This window comes from Pogonomyrmex barbatus, unplaced genomic scaffold (genome assembly GCF_055798465.1).
Source record: "Pogonomyrmex barbatus isolate J1 unplaced genomic scaffold, ASM5579846v1 scaffold8, whole genome shotgun sequence".
In the NCBI taxonomy this organism is placed as follows: Eukaryota; Metazoa; Arthropoda; class Insecta; order Hymenoptera; family Formicidae; genus Pogonomyrmex; species Pogonomyrmex barbatus.
In genome coordinates this window covers 8,305,609-8,329,837 of record NW_028297182.1, presented here as the reverse complement: position 1 = coordinate 8,329,837, position 24,229 = coordinate 8,305,609, and the positions used below count along the sequence as shown (strand labels likewise).

At 34.4% G+C, this 24,229-nt stretch overlaps 4 protein-coding genes and 1 long non-coding RNA gene across 11 annotated transcripts in view; 2 read left to right on the top strand and 3 right to left on the bottom strand.

Annotated features, from left to right (window-relative positions):
• LOC105432240 (homeotic protein female sterile) overlaps positions 1-1,895 on the bottom strand; it is a 28,407-nt gene extending 26,512 nt beyond the window's left edge. For 5 of the 6 annotated variants that reach the window (XM_089084345.1, XM_089084347.1, XM_089084348.1 and 2 more), the window contains exon 1: positions 1,755-1,895. The gene's annotated coding sequence lies outside the window, so the exon portion shown is untranslated. Of the gene's footprint in view, positions 1-256; positions 458-1,754 lie in introns of those variants that run through there. The other variant, XM_089084346.1, reaches the window with a different exon arrangement.
• A 154-nt stretch (positions 1,896-2,049) lies between these two features.
• On the top strand, positions 2,050-6,252 carry LOC148934765 (uncharacterized). 2 transcript variants are annotated; one of them, XR_016141187.1, is made up of 3 exons: positions 2,050-2,191; positions 2,255-2,399; positions 3,091-3,423. It is a non-coding gene; the product is annotated as an uncharacterized LOC148934765 (long non-coding RNA). The 2 variants fall into 2 exon arrangements; XR_016141188.1 differs by lacking the exons at positions 2,050-2,191; positions 3,091-3,423 and adding an exon at positions 4,527-6,252 and having other exon boundaries at positions 2,259-2,399.
• Positions 4,276-5,333, bottom strand: LOC105432227 (ribosomal RNA small subunit methyltransferase NEP1). The gene is made up of 4 exons (XM_011646935.3): positions 5,193-5,333; positions 4,817-5,060; positions 4,510-4,718; positions 4,276-4,408 (listed from the first exon to the last, which is right to left on the bottom strand). Exons 1-4 carry the CDS (start codon positions 5,331-5,333, stop codon positions 4,295-4,297), a joined length of 708 nt encoding a protein of 235 aa, XP_011645237.2. The 3' UTR covers positions 4,276-4,294.
• Positions 6,253-7,614: 1,362 nt separating the features above from the next.
• LOC105432224 (Coiled-coil domain containing protein 151) lies at positions 7,615-16,495 on the bottom strand. The gene is made up of 10 exons (XM_089084378.1): positions 16,382-16,495; positions 14,045-14,166; positions 13,815-13,967; positions 13,635-13,736; positions 13,386-13,571; positions 13,179-13,294; positions 12,610-12,966; positions 12,183-12,327; positions 8,713-8,865; positions 7,615-8,223 (listed from the first exon to the last, which is right to left on the bottom strand). Exons 1-10 carry the CDS (start codon positions 16,473-16,475, stop codon positions 8,005-8,007), a joined length of 1,647 nt encoding a protein of 548 aa, XP_088940504.1. The 5' UTR covers positions 16,476-16,495; the 3' UTR covers positions 7,615-8,004.
• A 2,647-nt stretch (positions 16,496-19,142) lies between these two features.
• The window catches only part of N (neurogenic locus Notch protein), a 233,018-nt gene continuing 227,931 nt past the window's right edge, over positions 19,143-24,229 (top strand). Inside the window, exon 1 of the mRNA XM_089084343.1 lies at positions 19,143-19,599. Within this exon, the coding sequence (XP_088940469.1) occupies positions 19,506-19,599 (94 nt within the window). The 5' untranslated portion in view covers positions 19,143-19,505. The remainder of the gene's footprint in view (positions 19,600-24,229) is intronic.

The window sequence follows — 24,229 nt, the reverse complement described above, 5'->3', positions numbered from 1 at the left end:
CCTCGCTCGTTTTAGTTTGGTTGGTCGGTCGGTGTTATGGCCGCCGCCGCTCGAGTAGTGGCCCCACCGTATATCACTCACTCACTCTCACTCGTGCGAGCGCTCGGTTCGCATACGCGACGATACGATACGATACGAGACGATACGATACGAGACGAGACGAGACGAGACGAGACGAGACGAGACGGGACGGGACGGGACGGGACGAGATGAGAACGCGGAGACGCGATCCGCAACCAACTAGTCCCAGACTTACGGCGTACACACGTCCGTGTCTCAGCGGCGCGATTCGGCACACGTATCAATGGCTCGCGTCGTGCTTCGTCGATGTGATCCTCGAGCTTGACGCGGTCGAGTCCCTTTCCGTGCCCATGGCGATCTCGCGGATCTAGAAACTAACGATCGCAGCACCAACAATGGCTACGCATTCTTCCGCGACGTACCGAAATGGTCCCGTTCCGCCGTTCCGCACGCACGACCTGTCCGTCTACCTCCCTCGCCGCGCACTGCCGCGACGAGCAACGACTTTGACGAGCCGAACATAGCCGAACGCAAGCGCGCCAATTACGAACCACCACAGCGACGCCTAACGGGGATTCCGTGGTCTCTTTATTTCGATAGAAACGGATCTATTGTCGATATCAATCCTATTGGATGATTGGGAACTGCGGGGGCGTCGCTACGCGCCACTCCTGGTCCATCCATCCATCCATCCGAATTCTTACAAATCCCACGCTAGACTGTATCGCGCGGAACAGGGACGCATGGGAGAAGCTTCTAGAAGTAGTATTTGAGGTATATGGAAAAATCCGGATTCATCGATTGAGATATAGGACAAAAATTCAGGTGTTAGCCTGAATATTATCTAAATACTTATATACATAAAGACAAATGGAAATATGTACTGGCATTCATAAATTCTTTATTTGGTTATATACGTGTACACTTGAGCAACCAAGGCTAAAATCAACGGTTAATTTCCATCGTTTCATTATTCACCCATAATGCACTTTCGATGAAGATGAAATGTAGCTGAGTTTTCTTTCTTTTATATAATAATAATAATAAAGTTCTGTATCGTCGACCAACTTGTGTATCGTGGAGAATCAGCTTTTGCAGAGCGAGAAACTTAAATGTTGTATGAGTAATCGCTGTGTCGAGTAACGGTCCGATTCCACGATTCTGCTCTGTTGCCACGCGACGCATCATGGGAAAGCGCGAGACGCAAAATCCATAATTACCGACTTCGTAGGTACCGACCGCGTCTCAACGATCGCCTGAGGCGCGTCAAACTAACAGGCGGGACGATTCTAGAAAATCGTCGACACGTGGCGAAGCTTTTCCGCGTGTGGCTTTACGTAGCGTTCCGCCATGACGTGTACGTGGTTATCGATATCGTACAGGTTCCGTTAACGCTATCCAACATGGCGATGCAAAACGATCGATTTCCCCCCTCGTCCGTCTCGACCACGAGATGCCGAATGAACGCGGGAAAAATCCGCGAGTCGCGGATCGACCTGGCGAATAATGTCGTGACACAGCTCATCGGAATCCGCCGTGACTATTTCAAACGTCTCGTGGTGTATACGTGATAACATCGCGCGGCCTTCGCCAATCTGACGCGCGACGCGTCGGGCAGAATCGTGGACTCGTGACACACGCCACTACGGGAGTCAAATCAAGTATTCACTCCGCAGTGGCCGCTCGTATCGCCGATAACATGCTCGCGAGAAATATGATAATTTCTAACTAACGTTTTTTTTTTTTTCTCTCAGTCTATCGGGAAACTCCTGGTGGATGGCCGATCGCATGCATTCGACGCGACGGCGTCACCCTTCTCGATGGCACAATATGGCGACGAGCCTTATATATATGTATATGTGTTTTATGTATGTGGAGGCGCGTAATCACACTTCAGGTCCAACACCCGATCACTACCTCGCACTACGCTGGATCAACTCTCACTGCGCGTAACCGCGACGCGAAACGCCGCGGCGTCGCTCGCCGCCTCGGGATTCGACAGCGGCTTCGCCGTGACGAGCGGGACGGCTACGTTGACGGAATAACTGCCAGATATATATATATATATATATATAAATATGTATATCTCTTGATATTGACGAATTTGCCTCGACACTGATGACACGTACTGAGATACGCGAAACTGGGAAAAAAAAGAAGAGAAAAAGACGTACGTACGGCGATATATATACACGATGGTACATCAGACTGTCTGTGCGATTCTCTCTTCCAGCCACATTTAACTTGGCGTTCTTAACGACGATTGGCGCGTGCTACTTACGACGTTTCTCTGACGCGGCCCAATCGTTCGAGGGACCAATATTTGATGAGTCATCTTTTGTGATATGGCATTTCGATACCTGACTGATACGATAACGGTAAATTTTTTGTTAATTTCTGACCAGAAAGTATTGAAGAATTTTTCAAATCTTTTGGACGATGGTCACGTTTCTTTACATGAATAGCCGTTATCTTGTCTATATAAGTCCATACCTGTAAGCTGTAAGCAAACAATAAGAAATTCTTGGAAAAGATACTATAAATCAATCATAAAATGTCAAGAGAAAGTTTCTATTCTAAAAAAATTTCTATCCATTAGCTAGTATAGAAAAAAAAGCAAAAAATTTTTGTCAAAAATTAAAAAGGACATTGGAGCATCACGAAAATTCATTTTTATTAAAATAGACTAGTTTGATTTCGAATTTATATCAATCGCAAGATACGAGGGTTCCGGAGACGATCTTATCACATTTTAATTAAAATATTCTTTTCTGAGTTTTTTCTAACAAATACGTACAACATACGCGTTAATATAAATGTTGTAAAATTGTGATAAAAATAAAAAATATATAATAAATTATAAAATTGATATGCTCTCACATTGACGATGAACACGTGATATTTAATTGAGTAAACAATCAGAATTCTAGAAAAAAATTAGAATTCTATATCAATAAAACGTAGCACGTGATATTGAGATTTTTCATGAATTATATCATCCAAATATATACTTTTCCTCTTTTATTATCCCAACTATTTAATTAATAAATATTTATATATGTTTTGCAGTGAACGTGTACACGTGCATGTGCTTTCTTTTTTTTAAAAAGATAGGATTAAAATAAAAAGAAAGACAAGATCGTATATCTCAAGTAATAAAAATGCAACATGAAATGCTACAGGATATCTATACAAACCAAATTTTAATGTTTTTATATATTTATATGTTTTTATATAAAATATTTTTATATATTTTTATATATCTATGTTCCAACAAGATTGAAATATTTAATTAGATTTTAAAAATCAACATAATTTAATAATATTAGAAATACGTTTAGTATGAAATATTATATTAGGAACACTTATTACATTATTATATCAAACTGAGAGAGAGAGAGAGAGAGAGAGAGAGAGAGAGAGGAGGGGGAATAATAATGATAAAACATAAATAAAAATGACTAAAATTTATTTATATAAATTTATTCTTACATTTCTATTGATTTAAAATATTTTATTTCGAATTCTTGATAAAACGATATAGAAGATCTCGTAAAATGATATAGAAGAAATATAATTCAGTAATCTACATTTAAATTCATAAATCCATATTTATTTCTACTTCTTTCACATTGTATACTTTATGTAAATTTTGATTAATGACGATGTGACTCAAATATCACATGTGTTCGCCTTTTTATATAAAAAAGATTTAAAAACAAGATAGAAATAGGAGAAAGTTTTTTACTAAAATATTATAAATCCACCTCTGTATGTTTGTGGAAATTTTTCAAATTATTCTTGCAGTTGATATAAAAAACTTCGAGAATTATTGGATCTAATATTTGCTTATCTGATAGTGAATAAATATAACGCTTTAAAGTAGTATTCAGAGATTCGAATTTATTTTTTTAAGATATTTAAATAATAGAATTGTCAGATTTGAATTAAAATTTGCAGAGATTTAAAATTCGAATTTGTACAATAATTAAATTCATATTTGAATCCAAATATGGACTCTATAACTAAATATGAGAATAAAAAAAATGACGTAAAAGAATATAGATTATCAAAAATATTTTAAATATTTTAGAAATCAGATTAGATACATTGATGCTTTTCCTCCTTTTCTAGATATAAATTTAAATTCAGATAACAATTCTGGATTCAAATAGCACTTTTGAGTTTTTTAATTAGAATCTATTTTTAATCGTATATTAATACTCAAGATGCCTAATAAAACTTGAAATTAAATATGTATCATAATTCTTTATTAAACAATTCCCCAAACTTCTTCAAATGCTGTACATAATTTGCTACATGTTAAGGCGCCTGAAAGAGGATAGTTACTAATTGCAAAAGTTTCTTCTATATAATCAGCTTTGACCTATAAACAAAAAAAATTTTAAATGCTTGCTTTTAATACAAGAATAATAAAATATCATGTAATAATTTGTAAAGTGATATTTATATTTTTTAACAATTTACTTGTCCATGTGCCATAGCTCCTACTACAATAGCAATTGGATCTTCAGTGGGTACAAGTTCTCGTGGATTTAATACTTTGTTTGAACTAAATGACATTAATATCTTACGACAACCAACTGGTAAATGATTTGTTACTGGATTTTTAATCACTTTAAGGAGCTTCATTGGTCCATCTGATGCTCTAACGCTATATTTATGTAATAATTGTACTACAATAAAATATTTAATATTTTATTATCATATTAAATATTTAATAAGTTTATCAATTGCATCATATGATTAAAAGAAATATTGATTATCTATTTACCCATCAGTCCAGCAAAGCGTTTGAATGTTCTTGGTATTCTGGTCTGTGGATTAATTTCTATCAATACATTTTTTTCTGTATGGATGTAAACTTGCAATAATCCAGCTCGATTCAGCGGACTATCCATTAACATTAATAAACACTGATGAGCAATGTCTGGCCTAGATGTACCCGGATCACGATTATATTTCTTCAGAATGCTTACATGATCATCACAATTCAACAGTTCAAAACTACTTCCAATCTACAATTATGTAATTATGTTTTGTGTTTATTTTTATGAAGTTAAAATCATAAATACAAAAAAATTAGTTAATAAACAAAAAGAATATTACATTTATAAATATGAAAGATACAAGAGAAAACATAGCCTTACTTTTACAGATTCCAGTTGAGCATTTTCCAATATAACGATAAGACGCTTCTCTTGATTTTTGATATGACCTACTTGCAAATGTTTAGGAGCTGGATCATATTCGTAATCAGTCTCGTTATGCTTTTTCCTTTTGTTTCCCATTTTATATTCTTATTAAACAAGACCATTGAAGTTTACCTTTCAGATTTGAGGCACGTGCGACTAGATCAATACAACTAGATACATCAAAATCGACTGTATGTAATCGCTTCAAACTTTTCCAAGTCATCGATAGATGGCGAAGTGATGTCGTATTTGGTAGAGACCATAGACATAGTATAGCTAGGCTAGAGCATGCTATACATCAGGCAATGGGCGAGTGAGAAGAAACAACACCTGATTTTTTCTCTCTCTTTCATAGAAGAAGGTGGGGGAAACATTAAGTGGGAACTGTGTGTTCCCCTTATCATCTCTATCATAGATACAGTCCCTACTTAATGTTTCCCCCACCTTCTTCTATTAGCGAGAGAGAAAAAATGAGAGGTGTTGTTTCTTCTCACTCGCACATGTCGCTCATTAATTGATATATAGTATGCTCGGTCTATCTATACTATGTCTATGATAGAGACACTATAATCAGAGATTATAGTGGTCACGAAAAAACAATTTTTGATTGGTCCGTCATCTTTTGGCTACTCCTACTTATTTTCAAATTCATTAACTACATTAATCTTAAATTGTAATATTATAATTTAAAAACATAAGCGTTTTAAAAGAAATAAAATGTGTATATTTATAAAACTTTATTTTACATAATTATATTATCAATTTATTAATATATATTCTTTAATTTTAACGATTTTAAATTTATTTTTTTTCGCTATTTATCTTTTTCAATACAAGAGCAAAAATTAATGTAATATTATACTGTTACACTATAATATTTTTAATTTTCTGATACACAAAAATTTGTCAAAACGATCCTCTGTAAAATCAATACAATGACAGCTATTTACAAAGTTAGCGCAGCGAGAGAACTCATCGTGGAAAAGTGTCAATAATAAACTTCGAGAAGTATCGATGTCATGTCTTTTTTTAAAAAGGATTATTATACATATTTATTATTATTATAAACAAATTTTATTACAATATAAAATAAAATTTAAAAAATTAAAAAAATAAACATCCACCCATTTTTTATATTAATTTATTACAATTAATTAATTTATGACTTATATTTTGCAATTTTAGTATCTCTAATAATATATTTAATAATATATTATCACGCTTTCCACGTGTTTAATATACATGCACAGTACACTTAAATCAATGCAAAGTAAAAAATATCGCTATTGATTAGAGTGAGATGGTGTATATTTCTTTCTTTCTCGTTCTTTCTTCCTCGGAATTTAGCCAAAACATGGCGGATCAGAGTTGTGGCCAGTCTCTGGGAGTCGATCATGTAATTTTTCCCCTAGGAAGGAAACGTGAAAAATGAAAAGTTTCACGTGAACTTACGATCATATACGATTTTGCGGGATCATGTAACTCTCTCAAACGTGAAAATGTGTAATTTTTCACGTGAACTTTTTCGCCATGTATGCCTTGGTGGCGGAAAGGCGGAAATCTAGGGAATTAATAAATATGCTTCGGAATTAGAAAAGATTAAGGCTGCGTTAGTGTCGGTCCACAATAGGTGATTTAAGCTTTAAGACGTAAGAAATTGACCAATTATAATCGAATATGAAAAGAATAATCGATTATGATTGGTCAATTTCTTACGGCAGAGACACTAGAAATGGAAAACTGGTCAAGGTTTTAATTGGATACAAAATGGCGGACATTAATAAAATGTGTAATAAAATGTTTAAATGTAGTAAAATGTATTAAAATGTTTATTTGTGTGTATCTTCCGTTTCTGTCTCCCTTTTTTCGCATGCGTAGTCAGTGCAGATTGGTTATACTCATTTATATTCAGCCAATCAAAAATTGGCTCGTTTTGGCCAGTCTCCTATTTGTAGTGTCTCTAGCATTTGGTGGAGATTTTTGGTCTTTATAGCTAAATTAGTGTCGATCCACAATAGGTGATTTAAGCTTTAAGAAGTAAGAAATTGACCAATTATAATCGAATATGAAAAGAATAATCGACTATGATTGGTCAATTTCTTACGGTTTAAAAATTAAATATTTATTGTGGACCGATACTTAAGAAGTGCACATTTGTTATACTTAAAACAAAATAAATATATGTTTTAAAATTGACAAAAGCGAGATAGGAAGTTTTAGCGCAAACCAGTGCAGAAACAAAAAATAAGCCTCCCATAATAGAGCCTAATAGAGATGACAAACTTTTGATTAGTTCATCGTTTTTATCAACTCCCGAATTTAAATTTTGATTCAAGTAGGAATTTTATTCAGGTAGAAAAAAAGAAATATGATAAACTTTTTGGAATATTTTTATATTTTCAATGGCACATAGACTTACTGTCGTACTTTATCTAATTAAACATTTAACATAATTAAATTTTTTTAAAACATAAAAACATAACTAATTTTTTTAAAACATGACTAATTTTAATGTTAAAAATAATTGAATAGTTTTTATTTTATCAAGATAAATAGCGTTCGTTCAGCAACCGTACAGCTATCAATATAGCTAAAATAATTGTGACTGCTATGACAACTATTGAAAAAGCCAAAATGCAGTCACAGTTATTTTAGCTGTATTAATATAATTGCTGTCGCAGCCTTTTTGATTATTGTATGACATAAAAGTTAAAATTGAAATAAAATGTTACGATGATCAGTCAGTTTTATTCTGTGTTTGAGTTATTTATCTTCTGAAAATAAATCCTTTGCGACGGCTTCTGGTATCGACAAGCAACTGTGCTTGCCTCTTCAATACATTTCGGGACGGAACTTCATCTTCATCCTCCGAAAGAGGAGCAGCCGGAATCGCAGAAGATGGAAACTTCGGAAACAATGGTTTGCCGCTGTTTATACGTATTGTCTTGCCTTCTATCGAAGTTGTAGCGACTGACATTGTTTCTAACTGAAAAATAAAGACGAATTTATGACTGATTGTCAAATTAAATATTTATATTCGAATTAAATGTCGTTCATATAAATTACGTAAGATTGCCCATCAATATAATAGCAATGAAATATTTATATTATAATTTAAAAGACTTGTGGATCTAGAAATTTGTCGATTAGAAAAAAATGTGAAATCTTTTATTGTTTATAAAAAGAAACAACTTTTATTATCTGTAGCAAATAATTGTCTATTTATATATAAAATGATAACACAAGAAAATAATACAAAATAATAACGTAATACGATATGACAAAAACATTTATTAAATAATTATTACTATCATTAAAAGAAATGAAATCATAAAAATCTAAAATTTAAAAAATATTTTTTTTTAGAAATATTTTTTAATTATATTTTACTACTTTAAAAAAGCAATTAAAATAATAAATATTATAATTGCAATTTTCCATTCCACGAACTTTTTTAAAGATAATTAAAACCAACCTTATCTAATAACGTTTCATCCATCGTTTCAAGGTATTTGTCAGATGCATTTAAAACGTCTAGTCCATGTTTAATTTTACTGTTTAACAATTCAATAATTGCTAAAGTATCATCCATTTTAATATCCTCAAGTAGGGGAGTATCTGCAACATGCTGTAGATATGTATTTTCCTTAATATTAAAATTTTTTAATATTTAACTCTAAGATTATTAAGAAAAAAAAATAGTTTTAAATATTAAAAATTTAAATATTATGAAGTATTTTGTAGCAGTACGCTGTCTATTATGTCAAGCTCGCTCTTCTGTTAACAATTTCATTTATGATTGAACTACATTGATATGTTTCGACAATAATTATTGAATATTTTAACAGAAGTAGTGAATTATATATTTGTACGCCTAAATAAAAATACTATATCTTAGCAAATAAATTTTTTATAATAATTTTCTATAAAATACTTCATAATGTTTAAATTTTTAATATTTAAAAATTTATTTTTCTTTTCTTTGAGATATAAAGTGAACAAGCATTGTCAATTTGTAAAAATATTACGGACATTATTGTCGCTGAATATTGGGAACAATATACAATGAATAATGCATCCTTTCTGAATTAAAACGATTTGTTTTAAATATTATCATGACGTGTCATCCACAATAGCATGCGTATATGTAATAGTAAAGATCTCTGGACTTAAATCATCATATGATATTAAATTCATTATTTTTGGTTGAACTCCATCATGGTTTCCATCATGGAAATACGCGACGGTGTTTTCCAGATTGCTGGATATACGCTTCAATCAACTTCTGTCTATATTTTGAAATTTTATTGCAAGAGTTCCGAAGGAGGAATGTTTTTCTCTTCCAAGAAAAGAAGAAGGTTGAATATTAATTTCAGTTTCGATCATTTTCGGTCATTTAAAAAAGTAAAATAATTTGTAATAAAATAATTTAGGTTCGTAAATTTTTTTAAAATCTGACAAACTTTTAATTTTTTTTTTAATTCCCTTCTGTAAGCGGTCCACATACTATTAATTTTATTTTTGACAGTTTCTTTGTTTGCTGCCGGTTCGATTTCTTTTAATTTAACCATTAATTTTTTATAAGCTTCTTTTTTTCTTACTCGATTATGATAATCTTTATTTTTTTTCTGCCACAAGCAACGTTTATTTTTATAAATTTCGATGAATTCTAGTATGACTAGACCTTCCTCTCTCGCTTACGTATACCTGTGATGCGCATGCAGATTGTACACAAGCATATGGGACCTACAATTTTATGCCAAATCCGAACGGCTTAATTGAGAGAGGTTTCCGGCAAAGATACTCTTGGCAGTTTGCTAAACCGCCGAAGAGGAGACACGAGCGTATAAAAGACATTTTTGGTTCTGCCAGGAATCAAACCCGGTATCTCTAGCATATTTCTAATAGACGAGTGTGCTGCCTCACTCGCTCACTATCCTGAAGAATCGAACACAAAATCGAAAATTGGTAAAACTAAGTCGGAATTGGAAAATGAAGACAAGAATGCGCGATAGCGCAATGCAAAAATTATCCAACGAAACACGTCCACTCTATACAACAGTCCGAAAACGATTCATTGCTACCTTGCTATCTTCTTCTTTTTCTTTTTATAACTTTATTCTGTTATAATATTCAATATTTATTGTCGAAACATACCAATAGAGTTCAACTATAACAGTAATCCCTATTATTTTTTCAATATTTTTTTCCATCTTTCAAGCTGTTCGGAAGACGAAGGTAAAGTTATAAATTTCGGCTCGGCTCTAAAAAAACTGGACATTTCTTAATTTTTTGTTAGACAAAACGTGCTCTTGGCTTGGGTGTTTTACCGTATCCGTTTACTCACCGAACATAACTTTCAGACAGATTATTATTTATTCTGATCAATGCAGCACGTTTTATTTGATAAATTTAGAAATGTTTAAGAAATAAGGAATGGTTTGATCATCGGAAGTAAAGCTTAGCTCTTTTTTATCAAGCCGGAAGCTATAACTTGCCTAAAAAACAAAAAAAAACATTGAAAAGTGATTGGAATTATTTGTATGATTGAATTATATTAATATGTTTCAATAATAAATATTGAATTTAAAAAAAAAATAGTGTGATTGTATACTTGTATATTTATAATATAATTTTTTCTTTAAATTAGACAATATATAACAAATTTCATGAATAAAATCTCTTATATCTTGCGAATAAAATGATAGTTTGATATCAACAAAAGAATTTTTCTTGTCTTTGGGAAACAATTCTCTTATATTTTAAAAAGAGATTTTTCAAAAAAAACTTCTATTTTCATTTTAAAGTTATTTTTAGAGCTTATATTTTTCTTCTATTTTTCAAAACAATTTAAAAAAATAAATGTTTAATATCTGAGAGTTTAAGATATGAAAGAAATAAAATTTTTAGCATATAATACATCGAAAATTAAAAATAATTTCTTTTATTCTGTGTAATACGTAACTTTAAAAAATAGAATTATTTTCAAACAAATGTTTCTTTTTGTTCTTTAATAAATGAAAATTGATGTATAAATCATATTTTGTTTAAGTTCAATTTTGAAAAAGAGAATAAAATTTTCATCATAAAAATACTTACCAAAGACAATTTTAACATGTCCGAAAGTTCGACTGTACAATTTGTACCAGAAATTAACATACGGTACGTCTCACGTATACTCTCAATAGAATCAATACTGATTTTTCATGTTGTTCACGTCTCGCGTTGAAGTATTTATTTTCGATCGAAATACCGAGGTGTTAATGCGCGGACTTGGCGACGTAGCCGGAGGTGAGAATTACGGAACGCGGGTTATCCAGGAAAATTCATCGAAGATACAAAATGTGTGATGCTAGGAAACTTCCAGGAACAATAAATAGTCGAAGATATTCACTGTAGCCGAACGCCATTAGAGGCGGTTTTACTAATTTAATTAGGCGTTTACACGGCACTTCCATTTTCGACATTGTGGAGCTTTATCCACCGAATATGTTCCTTCATACGTGATAATTCGTAGGGACATGTTACGAGTACACTACGAAAAGAAACGCGTTAATTAGAAGCCTACATCGAGAAATGATCATTCAGTCAATACTCCTTTGTCATTACTTTCATTCGGCTAATCAACGCGCGTTCAAATCTGCTTAAAAAATCGTGGGCTCTTATTATGCGATTTTTCGAGTAATTATTTAATTGCTCGGAAACAAGATGTGATTTCTTTTATCATAATTAGAAACTATTATGTATCACGCGTATTATTACTATTAAAAGATAAATTAAAACTAGGAAGTCTAGTATTCTAACTTATTTGAATATAAAAGTCCATTTTTTCTGATATATAAAATGATGAACGAGCAGTTTTTCTAAGCTCTCGAGTTCTGTCTTCGATCGTCAGACCGTCTGGACTCTGTCATCTATGGACTTATAATTAATAATAACTCTCACCTGAAACTTCTCGCACAATTTATACAGTCTGTTAGTTATCTCGTTTAAGAGCTCGCGGACTCGTCGACTTGTACTCTCGGCTCTCTCCCTTCGACATCGCTGTTCATCGATTTGCGAGTTGAGTTTCGCTACTACTTCCGCGTTTCTAAAATGTTCAACGTAATTGCAAATTAAATTTTTCGTAAATGTAGTACATCGAATCCATAATTTAAGAGATCTGTTTTACACACATCGTAATAGATGAAACCAAAACTTTTTTATATAAATTTTATATTTTTAAATAAATAAGCTCGGACGCTTATAATTCAAATTCAAAGATCATCTAAATTGTCAATGTCATTTATTCCAATTTATAATATTGTAATAATTTATCTTGAATAGATTTCTTATAAATTTCTTATTAATTTTTACTGTCGGAAAAACTGACTGTTCGGCGCTCTTCGTTTCTGAAAATTTCCTCATCTCTATCTCGACGGTGAGCTCCTGTCTCTTCTTTTCCAGCACCATCTTCTCTTGCTCCGTGGCTGTTCGCATTTTCTGCAGACTCTCTTTGGTCGTCTGCTGACCCAAAAACCGGTTCAGAACTTCCTCGGACCTGGACACTCCGGTGGCGCTCCGCAGCTTGGCGAACGTCTCCTCCAGTCGTGTCAGCTCGTCCTTGATCATGTCCTCTTGTATCTGTACGCGACTTTTCCCATGTGTTTCGAAATTATCCCGCGGACGAGTATAAAATATCATGCGTTCCAGCCGCTCCAGTTCCATCTTCCGTTCTGACACGCGTTGCCTGATTGCGCAAAAACGTCAAATGTTAAATTGATCTTGCAACGTGTTTGTCGTTAAAAAAAATTTGTGAAATTATTTTTAATTGCAAGATTTGTTTTAATACTAGTATAATTGATGACTAAGTCATTAATACTATTGTCATTAGAAGATGCAATTGCGTAACAAAGCGTAACAACAAAAAATAATTTTTGAAATAAGAAATTGTTTGTGGACCTGAATTCCTTAATGATAGAGTCGCGCTTTTTGCTGGAACTTGTCTCCTCGATCTCCTCTTTCACCAAGGCCTCTTGAGTACTATCTTTCAATTCTATGGCTTCCTCATTCACTTCCTGCAATCAACGTGATATTAAGCAAAATGTCATCGAAACGTTTCTGTTACTTTCTTCTCATTACTGGTTGTTACTCTCTTCAAGGCCTTGCCTGCAAGCGCTTGATCTCGTTTTCCTGTTGCCTTATGCCGTCTTCTAGGTCTTTCAAGGAAGAAGCATAAAAGACTGATTTCTCTTTTAACTCAGAGCAGACAGAACGGTATTTCATGCGCGCAATATTTGCCTTAATCTGCATCATTCGAATATGCTCCAATTGTACTTCCAGACTTTCAATTTTCTACGCAAGTAGTAAAATGCATTTATTATAAAAGTTACCTAGCAAATTTAGATTAAAAATTACCTTTTTCATAGGATTTTCCGTCTTCTTCTTGAACACACAATGACTACGTCTATATGCCAATTCTTTACTTTCCGTTTGTAAACTGTTCAAAGTGCGTTCGTGCTAAAAGGATGCAGATATTAATATTATAATAATAATCATTATCTGTCATGATTCGAAATCATATGTAGAATTACTTACCTTTTCTTTTTCATATTTTATTAGATCTAGTTTCTTCCTTAAACGTACATTGTTCTCACTTGCCGTGCTTATAATTTCCTCCAAATTGCATTTGTTCACGCAGGCTATAGAATCGCGGCTGAGGAGTGCCGCGCGTTCTATTGCCTCTTTGTTCTAAAAAAAATTACATTAATTCGTAAATGCTAATATTCACTTATTTATTTTTCTTCATTTTTTTTTTCGGACGTTACATTTTTTGCTTCTGCATATTTCATATAAAGTTCTTTAACTTTTTTCTTGAGATCAGAAATTTTTTGAGCGTTGTCACGTTTTTTCGCATCGTATTCCTCGAAAGTAGCCTTTCTTTGACCCTCTGGAAAAAATACCATTATATATTATTTGTATTCATATTCTCGAACGTAAAAAGTTGCAAAGTTATATGTACAACAGTATTTATTTATTAAAAGGATTCATAGAAGGTAAAATTTTTTCCTTACAATTACACCTCTCGCTTTAATCGATATCTGTCATTTTAATAAATCGTTGATGGTACGCGAGAAAGTTGAACGTTATAAATTGCAAAATAAACAGTAATTAGAGTAATTGCTGAAAACTTCCTGAAATAACATAGTCCCTAAATCTTTCTGTAATAACAATGTAGGACTAAGACACGTGAATAGTAATCATACTGGTGTTAGATCATGAATCAATCAATTATTTGAGCACACCCTGTTTTATATATTCAACATATACAAATGTACACTCGAATCGCGACAAACTCTCGATTAATATTGCAATTTTCTACAAAATCGATTATCCGATATCAAAAGCGAACGTGGGATAGGTCCTTAATAACAGGCTGTTATCGTTTTCCTAGGACTTTCAGAAAAAAGAAAATGAAAAAGGAGTCAAGCCATGCATGGTCGCTCGCATGAGCTCAGGTGATACGTTAATTCGATCTTTGTCACGAGAAATGCGAACGTGTCTCGACTTACGAAGAATCGTAAAACTTGATCGCCAACTGTTATTGCCAAAGTTGCCATTGTTCTATACGATAAAACCAATGTGTAAGTATGGTACATAAAACGGCGACATACAACAACGCACTGCGAAGTGACTGATTAGGTTCAAATAATTGAGTCTACAAGGATAGATAAATCTATTCAGTCTCGACAGTTTCTCTGTAATGGCACAAGATCTTTAAAAATCAATCTATTCAACATTCATCACTATCGAAGCTGCTTATTATTTGCGTCCAACGTCGGGTTATTAATACGAATATAAATACGCTGCAAGAAGCTTGTGGTGTAAAGGAATTCATTCATAGGAGCTTTCGTGATAATTTTTTAATTTCGTAGACGATTATTTATCTAGAAAATTACAAATTAATTAATTCAGAATTATTTTATAAAATTTTAATTATAAAATAACTATAATTTATAAAGTAAGATAAACATAATAAATATAATAAGATAAAATATTAAAAAAATATCTTGTTATATGAAAATTGGATTGATTAATAAAAAATAAAAAATAATAAAATTTAATTAAGGAACATATGTGTATATGTGTGTGTGTATGTGTATGTGTATCTTCTGTTATTGAAATTATTATATTATATGTGCGCGCATGCAGCTTTCTTTATAACCGTACAAAGAACTATTAATTAAATATTAATATAATTTGAAAGAGATAATTTAATATAATTATTTTATTATTAATTGTTGTTTCTTACAAATAATAAGCATTTTTTAGAAAAATTTCCATTTATTTATTTATATTTTGTAAAATGGGAATGTACTATATACAAACATTCTTTATCAATTTTTCCTTTGTATTTAAAAACATTGATAATCTTGCTTGATAATTACGCAATGGAAATACAATCATTTCGCTTCGTTGTCTTATAACACGCAATCTAATTGACCATATTTCAAATTTTACTCCATCTTTTTATTTTATGTCACTATTTTTATATACGCAAGAAACCATGCCATCTCGAATACTGGTTATTCCAGTTCGACTTGTTCATATTTATCATTGTATAATACGATCCTGAAATGTCAGTGAGCTGTCTCTTTTTGGCACGCCCTGCTGTGTGGTGTAACAAATATCTGAATATTAAAATATATGGTGTTGTACTTATAATGCATAACAACGCATCATTTTTGAAACTGTAAAATTTGCAGTCAATATATTTACAATTTCCGACATGGTATCAATACAATAACAATACAAAACAATATCAATACAACAAAAAAACAAAATTCCTATTGAAATAAATCTAAATTGATTAAAAATATTTTTAACTTTTTTTATAGAATTTAATTTAATAAAAATGTATTATTTCTTATCTTTTATTATGTGAAAAAATAGTAATCTTGAAGATTGAGAAATGACTTCAAGCAGTTAACACAATTCTACTTGTTAAAAAAAATAAGGCGATAGAAGTAGCACACCTTCTACATAATCGTAAGCTGTAGCTCTGCAATTTTATCGTAAAGCAATTTTGCAGCACTGACTTTGCGAACGATTGTCAGGAACGGTATAAATTAGCAAAGGATGTTTTATGTGATTTGAATCGTTACCTGACAACTGGATTTTCTTCTTGATCTCAATGATCTTTTTATTGAGCTCGTTTAACTTGTTCTCGGCGACAGACAAAGTCAGAGGTTCGGACATGTTTGCACGAATGGAAAAGGGTGTCCACGTGGAACAACGTATCGACTTAATAATGCCGCTCGTCGTCCGGACGACATGAATATGATTCTCTTGGAAATTATTGACACACACACACACACACACACACACACACACACACACGCGCGCGCGCACTTTGATATCTTAATTAAAAAAATTTTCAAATTATCAAATATATCATTAAAAGTCACAGATAATAAAATTATACAATCTCTCTCTTTCTCTCTCTCTCTCTCTCTCTCTCTCTCTCTCTCATAATATGCTTCCAGCATATATAAAGAATTGTTATACAAAATGCATAATTTAAATAGGATAAATATAGAATAAAATTATTAAGGATTAAGTTATCATAAAGTATTACGAGATTTAATTAATTTTTTTCTAAACAAAAAGTTATATTTTAATATATTTATACATATTTGTAATTCTGTATATTATAAATATATACAATACATATAAAATTTATTTAAAGTTAATTCAAAATTTCTGTTAGCGTTATTATGTTAAGGTATTGTTGTTAAAAATAAAAATTTAATATAGTAAAAGAGTGTCAGATTAAAAATTATAGAAATAATCTGAGGTATAAAGGATCTATAAAGGAAATATAAAGGAAAAACTTACATGTCAATTATTTAATATACTTTATGCATTGAGATCAATGATCGAGAAACGAGATTTCTTTTATTAAATAATTAAAAAACACTTTTTTATCGACAAGCCACGCATATCGCATCATGAATTTCTTCGTCAGATTGAAAATGATGTGTAACACAGTGTTTTTAAATGATTTAAAAATGTGACAATTGCTTAGTGATGTGATAAATAAATAGAAATTCAATGTTTATATTGTAAAGCATAATCCTAGCAGCATTTACAGTAAGGTCTAGCATTGTCTTGTCAGAGGCGAACCTTTTGGCAAAAGATCGACCACGGTGTATTCTTCGGATCGTTGGCTTCTGATGGTTTTGCAGGAAGTTACAATAGCTTCTATTAGTCACAGTTTAATTTCTAAACCAAGACCAGTTCAAGATGTGGTATATGAATAGCATAGCAGTCAGTAGAAAGAATTTTTTAGTTGACATGTCGTTTTTTATTTCCTTTAATGTATGGTACGCATGTACTACGTCTACAGGCGTAGAAACATATATTAGAGAAAAATATATCACTTTTGCGTTTTTTTACTTAATTATACTTGTAGCCAGTATGGACATATCCAGAGGGAGAAGTTTGGGGGTTTCAACCTCTTCGAAATTTAAAAAGAATAGTTAAAGTTATGATTAAAGCTAATATTTTTCTCATTCAAAACCAAGAACAAGGAGATATTTTAAGCTTCAAAAAAATAATTCATTAACGCAAAAAATTGCTATTTGTGTATTAACAAAGTTGATAAAAACCTCTCTTCCCGACAAATAATCCTGGATATGCCCATACTTGTAGCAAATGTTAACTCAAGTAGCATTCATTTATGTTTCTATAAAATATTGTATACATTGTTATAAATTGATGTAACTAAAATATTTAAAATTCATCATCAGAAATTATGTAATATGTGAAAAAATGTAAGAAATGGCATTTCTTCATAATTTACATATTACATTATTTTGGCAAGAAAATTCCAGCAAAGAATCATGACGCGTGTAATTATGCAACTATTTCCGTTTCTCCATACGCTTTGTTTTCAGTAATGAATCTAACCAATTGGACATCAACCGCCCTTACGCCACTATAGGACAATTGTACCGTGGCCGCGCTACGTCGTCGTTGTTGGGCGCAGATGTTTGCAGTTCGATGATAAGGTTAATGGCATCATTAATAAGGCCAATGGGAAGCGCGTGTTTGCTGCTCCGTGTGTGTATCTCGCGTGTTGGACACAAAGGGGTAAAGAAAATTATTCGTAAAGGCCTCTCTCTGCCTCCGCTTCTCTTACTCCTTCGGTCTGAGTTCACCGAATTATAATTCCGCATTTGTATTCGTTAAAGCGCTCAGCGGTTAAGGCTATAGCCGCGATGAATTTTGCGTTGCACGCAATCAAGCGCGGCTGAGCGTTAATTAATGATCAGGCATGTTATGTGCTCTTCGCGGTACGTCGACCGCGACTTGTTGCATATTGGTACTCGAAGCATCGTAATCGATTGCTTCTTATAACTTTTCACTATCTACCACCGTAAAGGATTGATGGTAATATCGGCATCAATTTAATTTGATCTGATTTTAATTTGATCGTTGTTTAATGTGATTTAAGAAGCATAACTGTTCGATATTATGTATGTATATGTATATATGTATATATAAAACTTCAAAAATTATATGAAACATGATTAATGACATATTAGCATGTAACCGTACGCAAGTTTTTTTTTCTCTCGTTCTTGATCCGACACATCTGCGTAGAATGAAAAAAAAAAAAACTTTCATACACATCGTTCGGCGAGCTCGAATCATCCCCTCGAAAATATTCGAACATCTCGACGCTTCACGAGGGAGTGATCAGAGGCGTTCTGCGGTCGGCGTGCCGTTGTAACCGCGTCTTGATTGGTCGCCGTGGTCGGCCATCCCGCACTAGCGTAGCGATACAGCGCACGGAGGCAGGTGCGCGCGCACAGCGGAACTACTTTCAGCGCGTTAAGCGAACAATAGGGATCCCAGAAGTGTTTCGGACGCGGTCGTGTTCATTTACGTCGTGCCGTATGCTTTTTTTTCCCGTAGCCGCACGAGCACGCCGTGCACACTGGGATCCGGTTGGTGACGTATCCGTTGGTGACGCGCGTCGCGTACGATGCGCCCGGTCGAGTGACGGCGCGCGATAATACCGAACTAATATCGAACAAGTGTGCATCGCGCCGGTGAGTGTCCGTCCATCCGTTCGTTCGCCCGTTCGTCCGTTCGTCCGTCTGTCTGTTCGTCCGTTCGTTTCCCGAGTGTGTGCACCCGTGCCCCTTTCCGATGAGTGTGTGTCTACCCGACGTGTGTGGATAAAAAAAAAAAAATAGAAATTGTAATATTCACGGCGCCATGTCGCTGCCAAGGCGAAGATTGGATTACGCGCTCACGGTTGGACCGTTGTTGCTCGTGCTGCTGGCGTTCACCTACGTGCCCGCGGTATCCGGTGAGTACAAAAAAAAAGTCTTGCCATATTCAAGCGTCCTGTGGTCGGAACCGCCGCCACATGTCGCTGGAGCCCGCTGCTAGGCAACAGACTCGCGGCGCGACGCCGAGCGCCGGCGCGTTGGACGCGTCCGTCGTTGTCGCAGGCGCAAAACGTCCACGGCGCCTGTGAACTGTGTGCATGCCGTTTCGAACGCGTCTCCTCGCTCCGTCGACGTGATCTCGTCGTCCCCCTGAAAGATCGCCCGGTCGCTTCGTTTCTCTCGACGTCCGGCATTACTGTCGTGCTCGTCTTGATTCACTTACTATCTGTCTTGAAAATATCGACCGCCGCCGTCATTGCCGCTGTGATCGCGTACGATCAGGCTCAATTTCATGAGCTCTGGCGAGCAATCACCATTCCTCGAGACGATGATCAAAAAATTTCATCTTCTTTTCTCTCTTTTTCTTATCAGATCGGATTCTTATCGGATCAGAGGAGGGCATTTGAGACGCCCTCGCTCTCGCCGATCTCGGAGTCTCGCGTTTGGAAAGCTGACAGATTGACACTGTCGGACTGACAGTAGAGACGAAGTGCGCGAAACCGTTTTGGAACGACGCTCCAAACGGACGCACGTGATGGCGTGTTTAACAACGCAGCGGCGCTCATTCGCTTCGTGGCTATCGAGACACGAGGCCCGCGCGTCCTCGTCTAAGTTGGTAATCCCTGAGGGACAGGTGCCCAGCCCCAGCTTTCCAGGAAGCGAGCCATCCCTTCTTCTGTGTGCGTTAACACGCTCCGACTCGACATTTCGCTGCTCCCTCTCGATATTTTGCGAGTGCGCGCACGGAACGGGGACCATGTGGCCCCCTTCCGCGGGGACCGTATCCTGTTTTGACCCTCGTGCGATTGAAGTGCGTTCGATGAACACGTTTGTGACCTGGGGTTGTCGAAAAATTGTATAAGAAACCCAAAGAAATAACGTTATTATAACTTGATCGTTTTTTATTTTATTATAACAGTTTTCATTATTACAATAAACATTATGCAATAAACTGCATAATAATTTGTCATAATTTTATATAATAAATTGTCGAATGCTGAAACTAAATGATAAAAGCATAATCGTTGATTATACTAATCTTTATATTTATTTCTAAATATTCCCGAAAATAGAATTTGTGAAAAATATCATTTATAAAACATTAATATTATCGATATTCGATTTTTCGATGGCAACTTTGACTCAAATGTAATGCTGTTGTTAATTGTCTCATGTAATTTGAAATATTTCTGTTTCTTTCCATTACGAAATGGAGCTTAATTTTTTTTAAAAGCGAATAATTTAAAACTTTAAATGTGTGTTCATTACGTGTGTTCATTACAAATTCGGTTAATTACAAGTTAACAAAATACATATTTTCATACTGATAACACATTTCGCAAAAAAATATGTTGGATAGATAATGATCGACGCGCTGTTGAATGGTCGAACTAACTCGTGAGAATTTCGCTTTTTACATTCGAAATCAAACTTTTACTGTGTGCAGTAATTCGCGACAGAATATTGCGATGATTTGGCAGAAACGGAAACGACACTTGTGAGAACGTGACCTTTTATTGTCGACGTAAAGGAACTTATAAATTATTATAAATTATTATAACTAACCTTATTAAACCAACGCAAAATTAATTGATGAATCGAGATAATGAGATGAATACCGATCACAAAAGACTTAACAAAAGCGAGTCATTTATAAATTTTTAAGGCAATTTTAAATATTTTAAATTTATTTTAAATATTTAAAATATTTCTATATAGTTTGTCAATGCATGTAGGGAATAATCTGAAGAAAGCTTGTAATTTTCAATTCTATATTGACCGCGTTTAAAAGAATCGATAAATAAAATGATTTCTTGATGAAGTTCAATCACTATACATCTTCAAAAATTGAATGAATAATATTCGTGTATTATAATTCGAATATATGATAGTTTTCTCTGCCTGAACATCCGCAATGAGAACTAATGAGAACAATTGTTTACCTTTGCTAGGTAAATTTCCATCTTGACTTTTCGCTAGAACATAAATCGCGTGACGTAATACTTGCATCGATGCAATGAGTATTGCCGTATATATCGTTGTAAAATGGTGAGTAAGAAAAGTTAGAGTAAAGTCCAATGCGAAAGGAGAGAATAATTAAGATCCATTCATATTGTTATTGTTTCCGCATTGTCTCATAATCAAATTATAACGATAGCACTTTGATAGAATCATTTACTTCCTAATGAGAATTATTTTTAATCTATTTTTTATTTAATTTATTTAATGTAAAAATTCATAATTCACGCGATGAGATATAAAGTAGAAGTTAGATTTATTTTAGATACGAGCACTTCGTGTGATTGATTTTAAATGAAGACTTTATAAAATATATAAATAAATGTTACGTTGATAAAAAATTTCAAACTAAATTACTTTTTCTCGTATAATTTGTAATCATTAAAAAATTTCTTTAATTTTATTCACATTTAATTGCCTTGTATTTTAAATTTGTACTTCTCTAGGCTCTAGAAATTAAGCAACGCTGTGTTCACAAAGCGGACGCGAGAATATTCCGCGACCTGCTCGATAGTCGTTCCGTGGAACCGGGCGAAGATCTGGCGTCCAAGGCTCGTTCACTATATATCTCGCGATACTCTGGCGATGGCGGCGGTGCACACCAGACGTTTGCCGCTCTTATGTTCTCAGGCTTTCTCTTCTCTCTCTCCTTAGAAACTGATCCGCCCGGACTTAACGTGCTTTCACACGAGACACGCCGCGTTCGCCGCCACGCGAGACAGACGCGGTGCGGGGGTTACATTTCGCGAATATTAAAGACACTGTCGCCGAATGCCGCCGACTCGGAAAGGATTGGATCCGCGCGTTGAAACCGCGCGTAAGGATATCGATCGCGTCGTTTTGTGCGAAAGTTGTAGGATGACTTTTAAGCCGACTTCCATTTCCCAGAATATCATTTACTTGCAAATGATAATGCAACGGCGAAATTCGCTGCCTAGAGAAGAAGTTCTCTTCGAGAAATTTCTAGAATAAATACCTGTCTGTCAAATATTATTTTTATGTATATGGAATATGTATCCACAATCTGCAAAATACATTTGTTTTTGCATACATAATCAAATCAAATATCTTCTATCATAAAATCGGAAAATATTCTTTTCAATCATAGATTGGTGCTCGCGATATAATTCTGGATATTTTCTTAAAAAGATAAATCGATCTCGAAATTCATTCATGTTGTGATGAATTTCGAAATTATTTTCCTTTTAAGAAACCAAAATTATGTTTGCAATTAAAAAAGAATAATTTCCGGTTTCGCGATGGAGGAGGATATTTGATTTTAGCTTCGCGCGCGTTAATTGAAAACTTGATGAATTAAAGGCGACGTGTATTTAGCATAACTTGTAGCGCGTCGCTTTACTTGATTTCGTATTCTTCGAGCGCCAGGCGCGAGTTTCAATTAAAATCTCTAATACGCTCGGCGTATTACTCCTCCTTTTTGCGCGTGGTTACGAGCTAACTATAGACCGATGATACAACATGCAAGAAGTACTGCGGGAAATCAGCTCGAGATAAACCACTCCTCGGGACATTCGAAACCTTCGTGCGACTTAGAAACCGTCGTCGTGCGATCGACCTGCAACCGGTTTCTCGTTCCCTTTCATCGGTTCAGGCCGACACACGGCCGAGCTAGCCCGGGTTCTGCACACGTGTGCAACCGGCCGTGTGCACGGGCACACACGCACGTGAAATGCGTGCACGGCGATGTGTGTATGCATAGCTGCTCCCGCTTTCGTTTCCATTGACTCGCGCGCGCGGTATTTTGTCTAATCTCACATCCAAGTACCGAGGATGCTGCTGCGTCAGCTGTTGTCCGTTACTGTATATTTTCAGTTTGGTATCGTTATTAGTATTGTATATGTATTGTGTGCCCTATAATCGAAGCGCGTTACATAACCTGATGGCCACTTGGCACTTGGACACTTATCACAATCTAGAAAAATCCATTACGAAATTATTGAATTACAAATGTAACGTAATTTTAATGTAATATGTAAATTAGAAGTAAATTGATTATTGTTCAGATTTAGGAGAATGGAATTCTCTTTTTCCTATAAGGCTGAAGAGGAGCCGAAATGTTATCCGTCTTTTATAAATAAGTCCAATCTATCAAATTGTTTAGAAGAGTTTACGTCAGATAATTATAATAAAGATACATTGTACGTGCAATATTAAAGATATATGTAGGAGGCTTAATGTTTTTATTTTAGTCGAGATTAAAGACCCTGCGAACGGCCGTGGACTTACGTGTCTTCTAATCCAGCAGTCCTCGCATTTTTCCTTTTTGCCCGATCATTCTTTTTCGTTGAGGGAGAGAGGATAGAAAACGATCGGGTATCTCGCGGCATCTGCTAACTAAAAGGGTAAGATCTTCGCGTCGCCATGCTATCGAGAACCAAACCCGGGTATTTGCATTCGTCCCGCGCTCCTCGTTGACGTAGATGCCTCTAGCGTAAAACCGCATAATTAAGGACCCTTGCTACCGCACATGTCCGTCCGTCCGTCCGTCCATCCGTTTTCTTCCGTCCG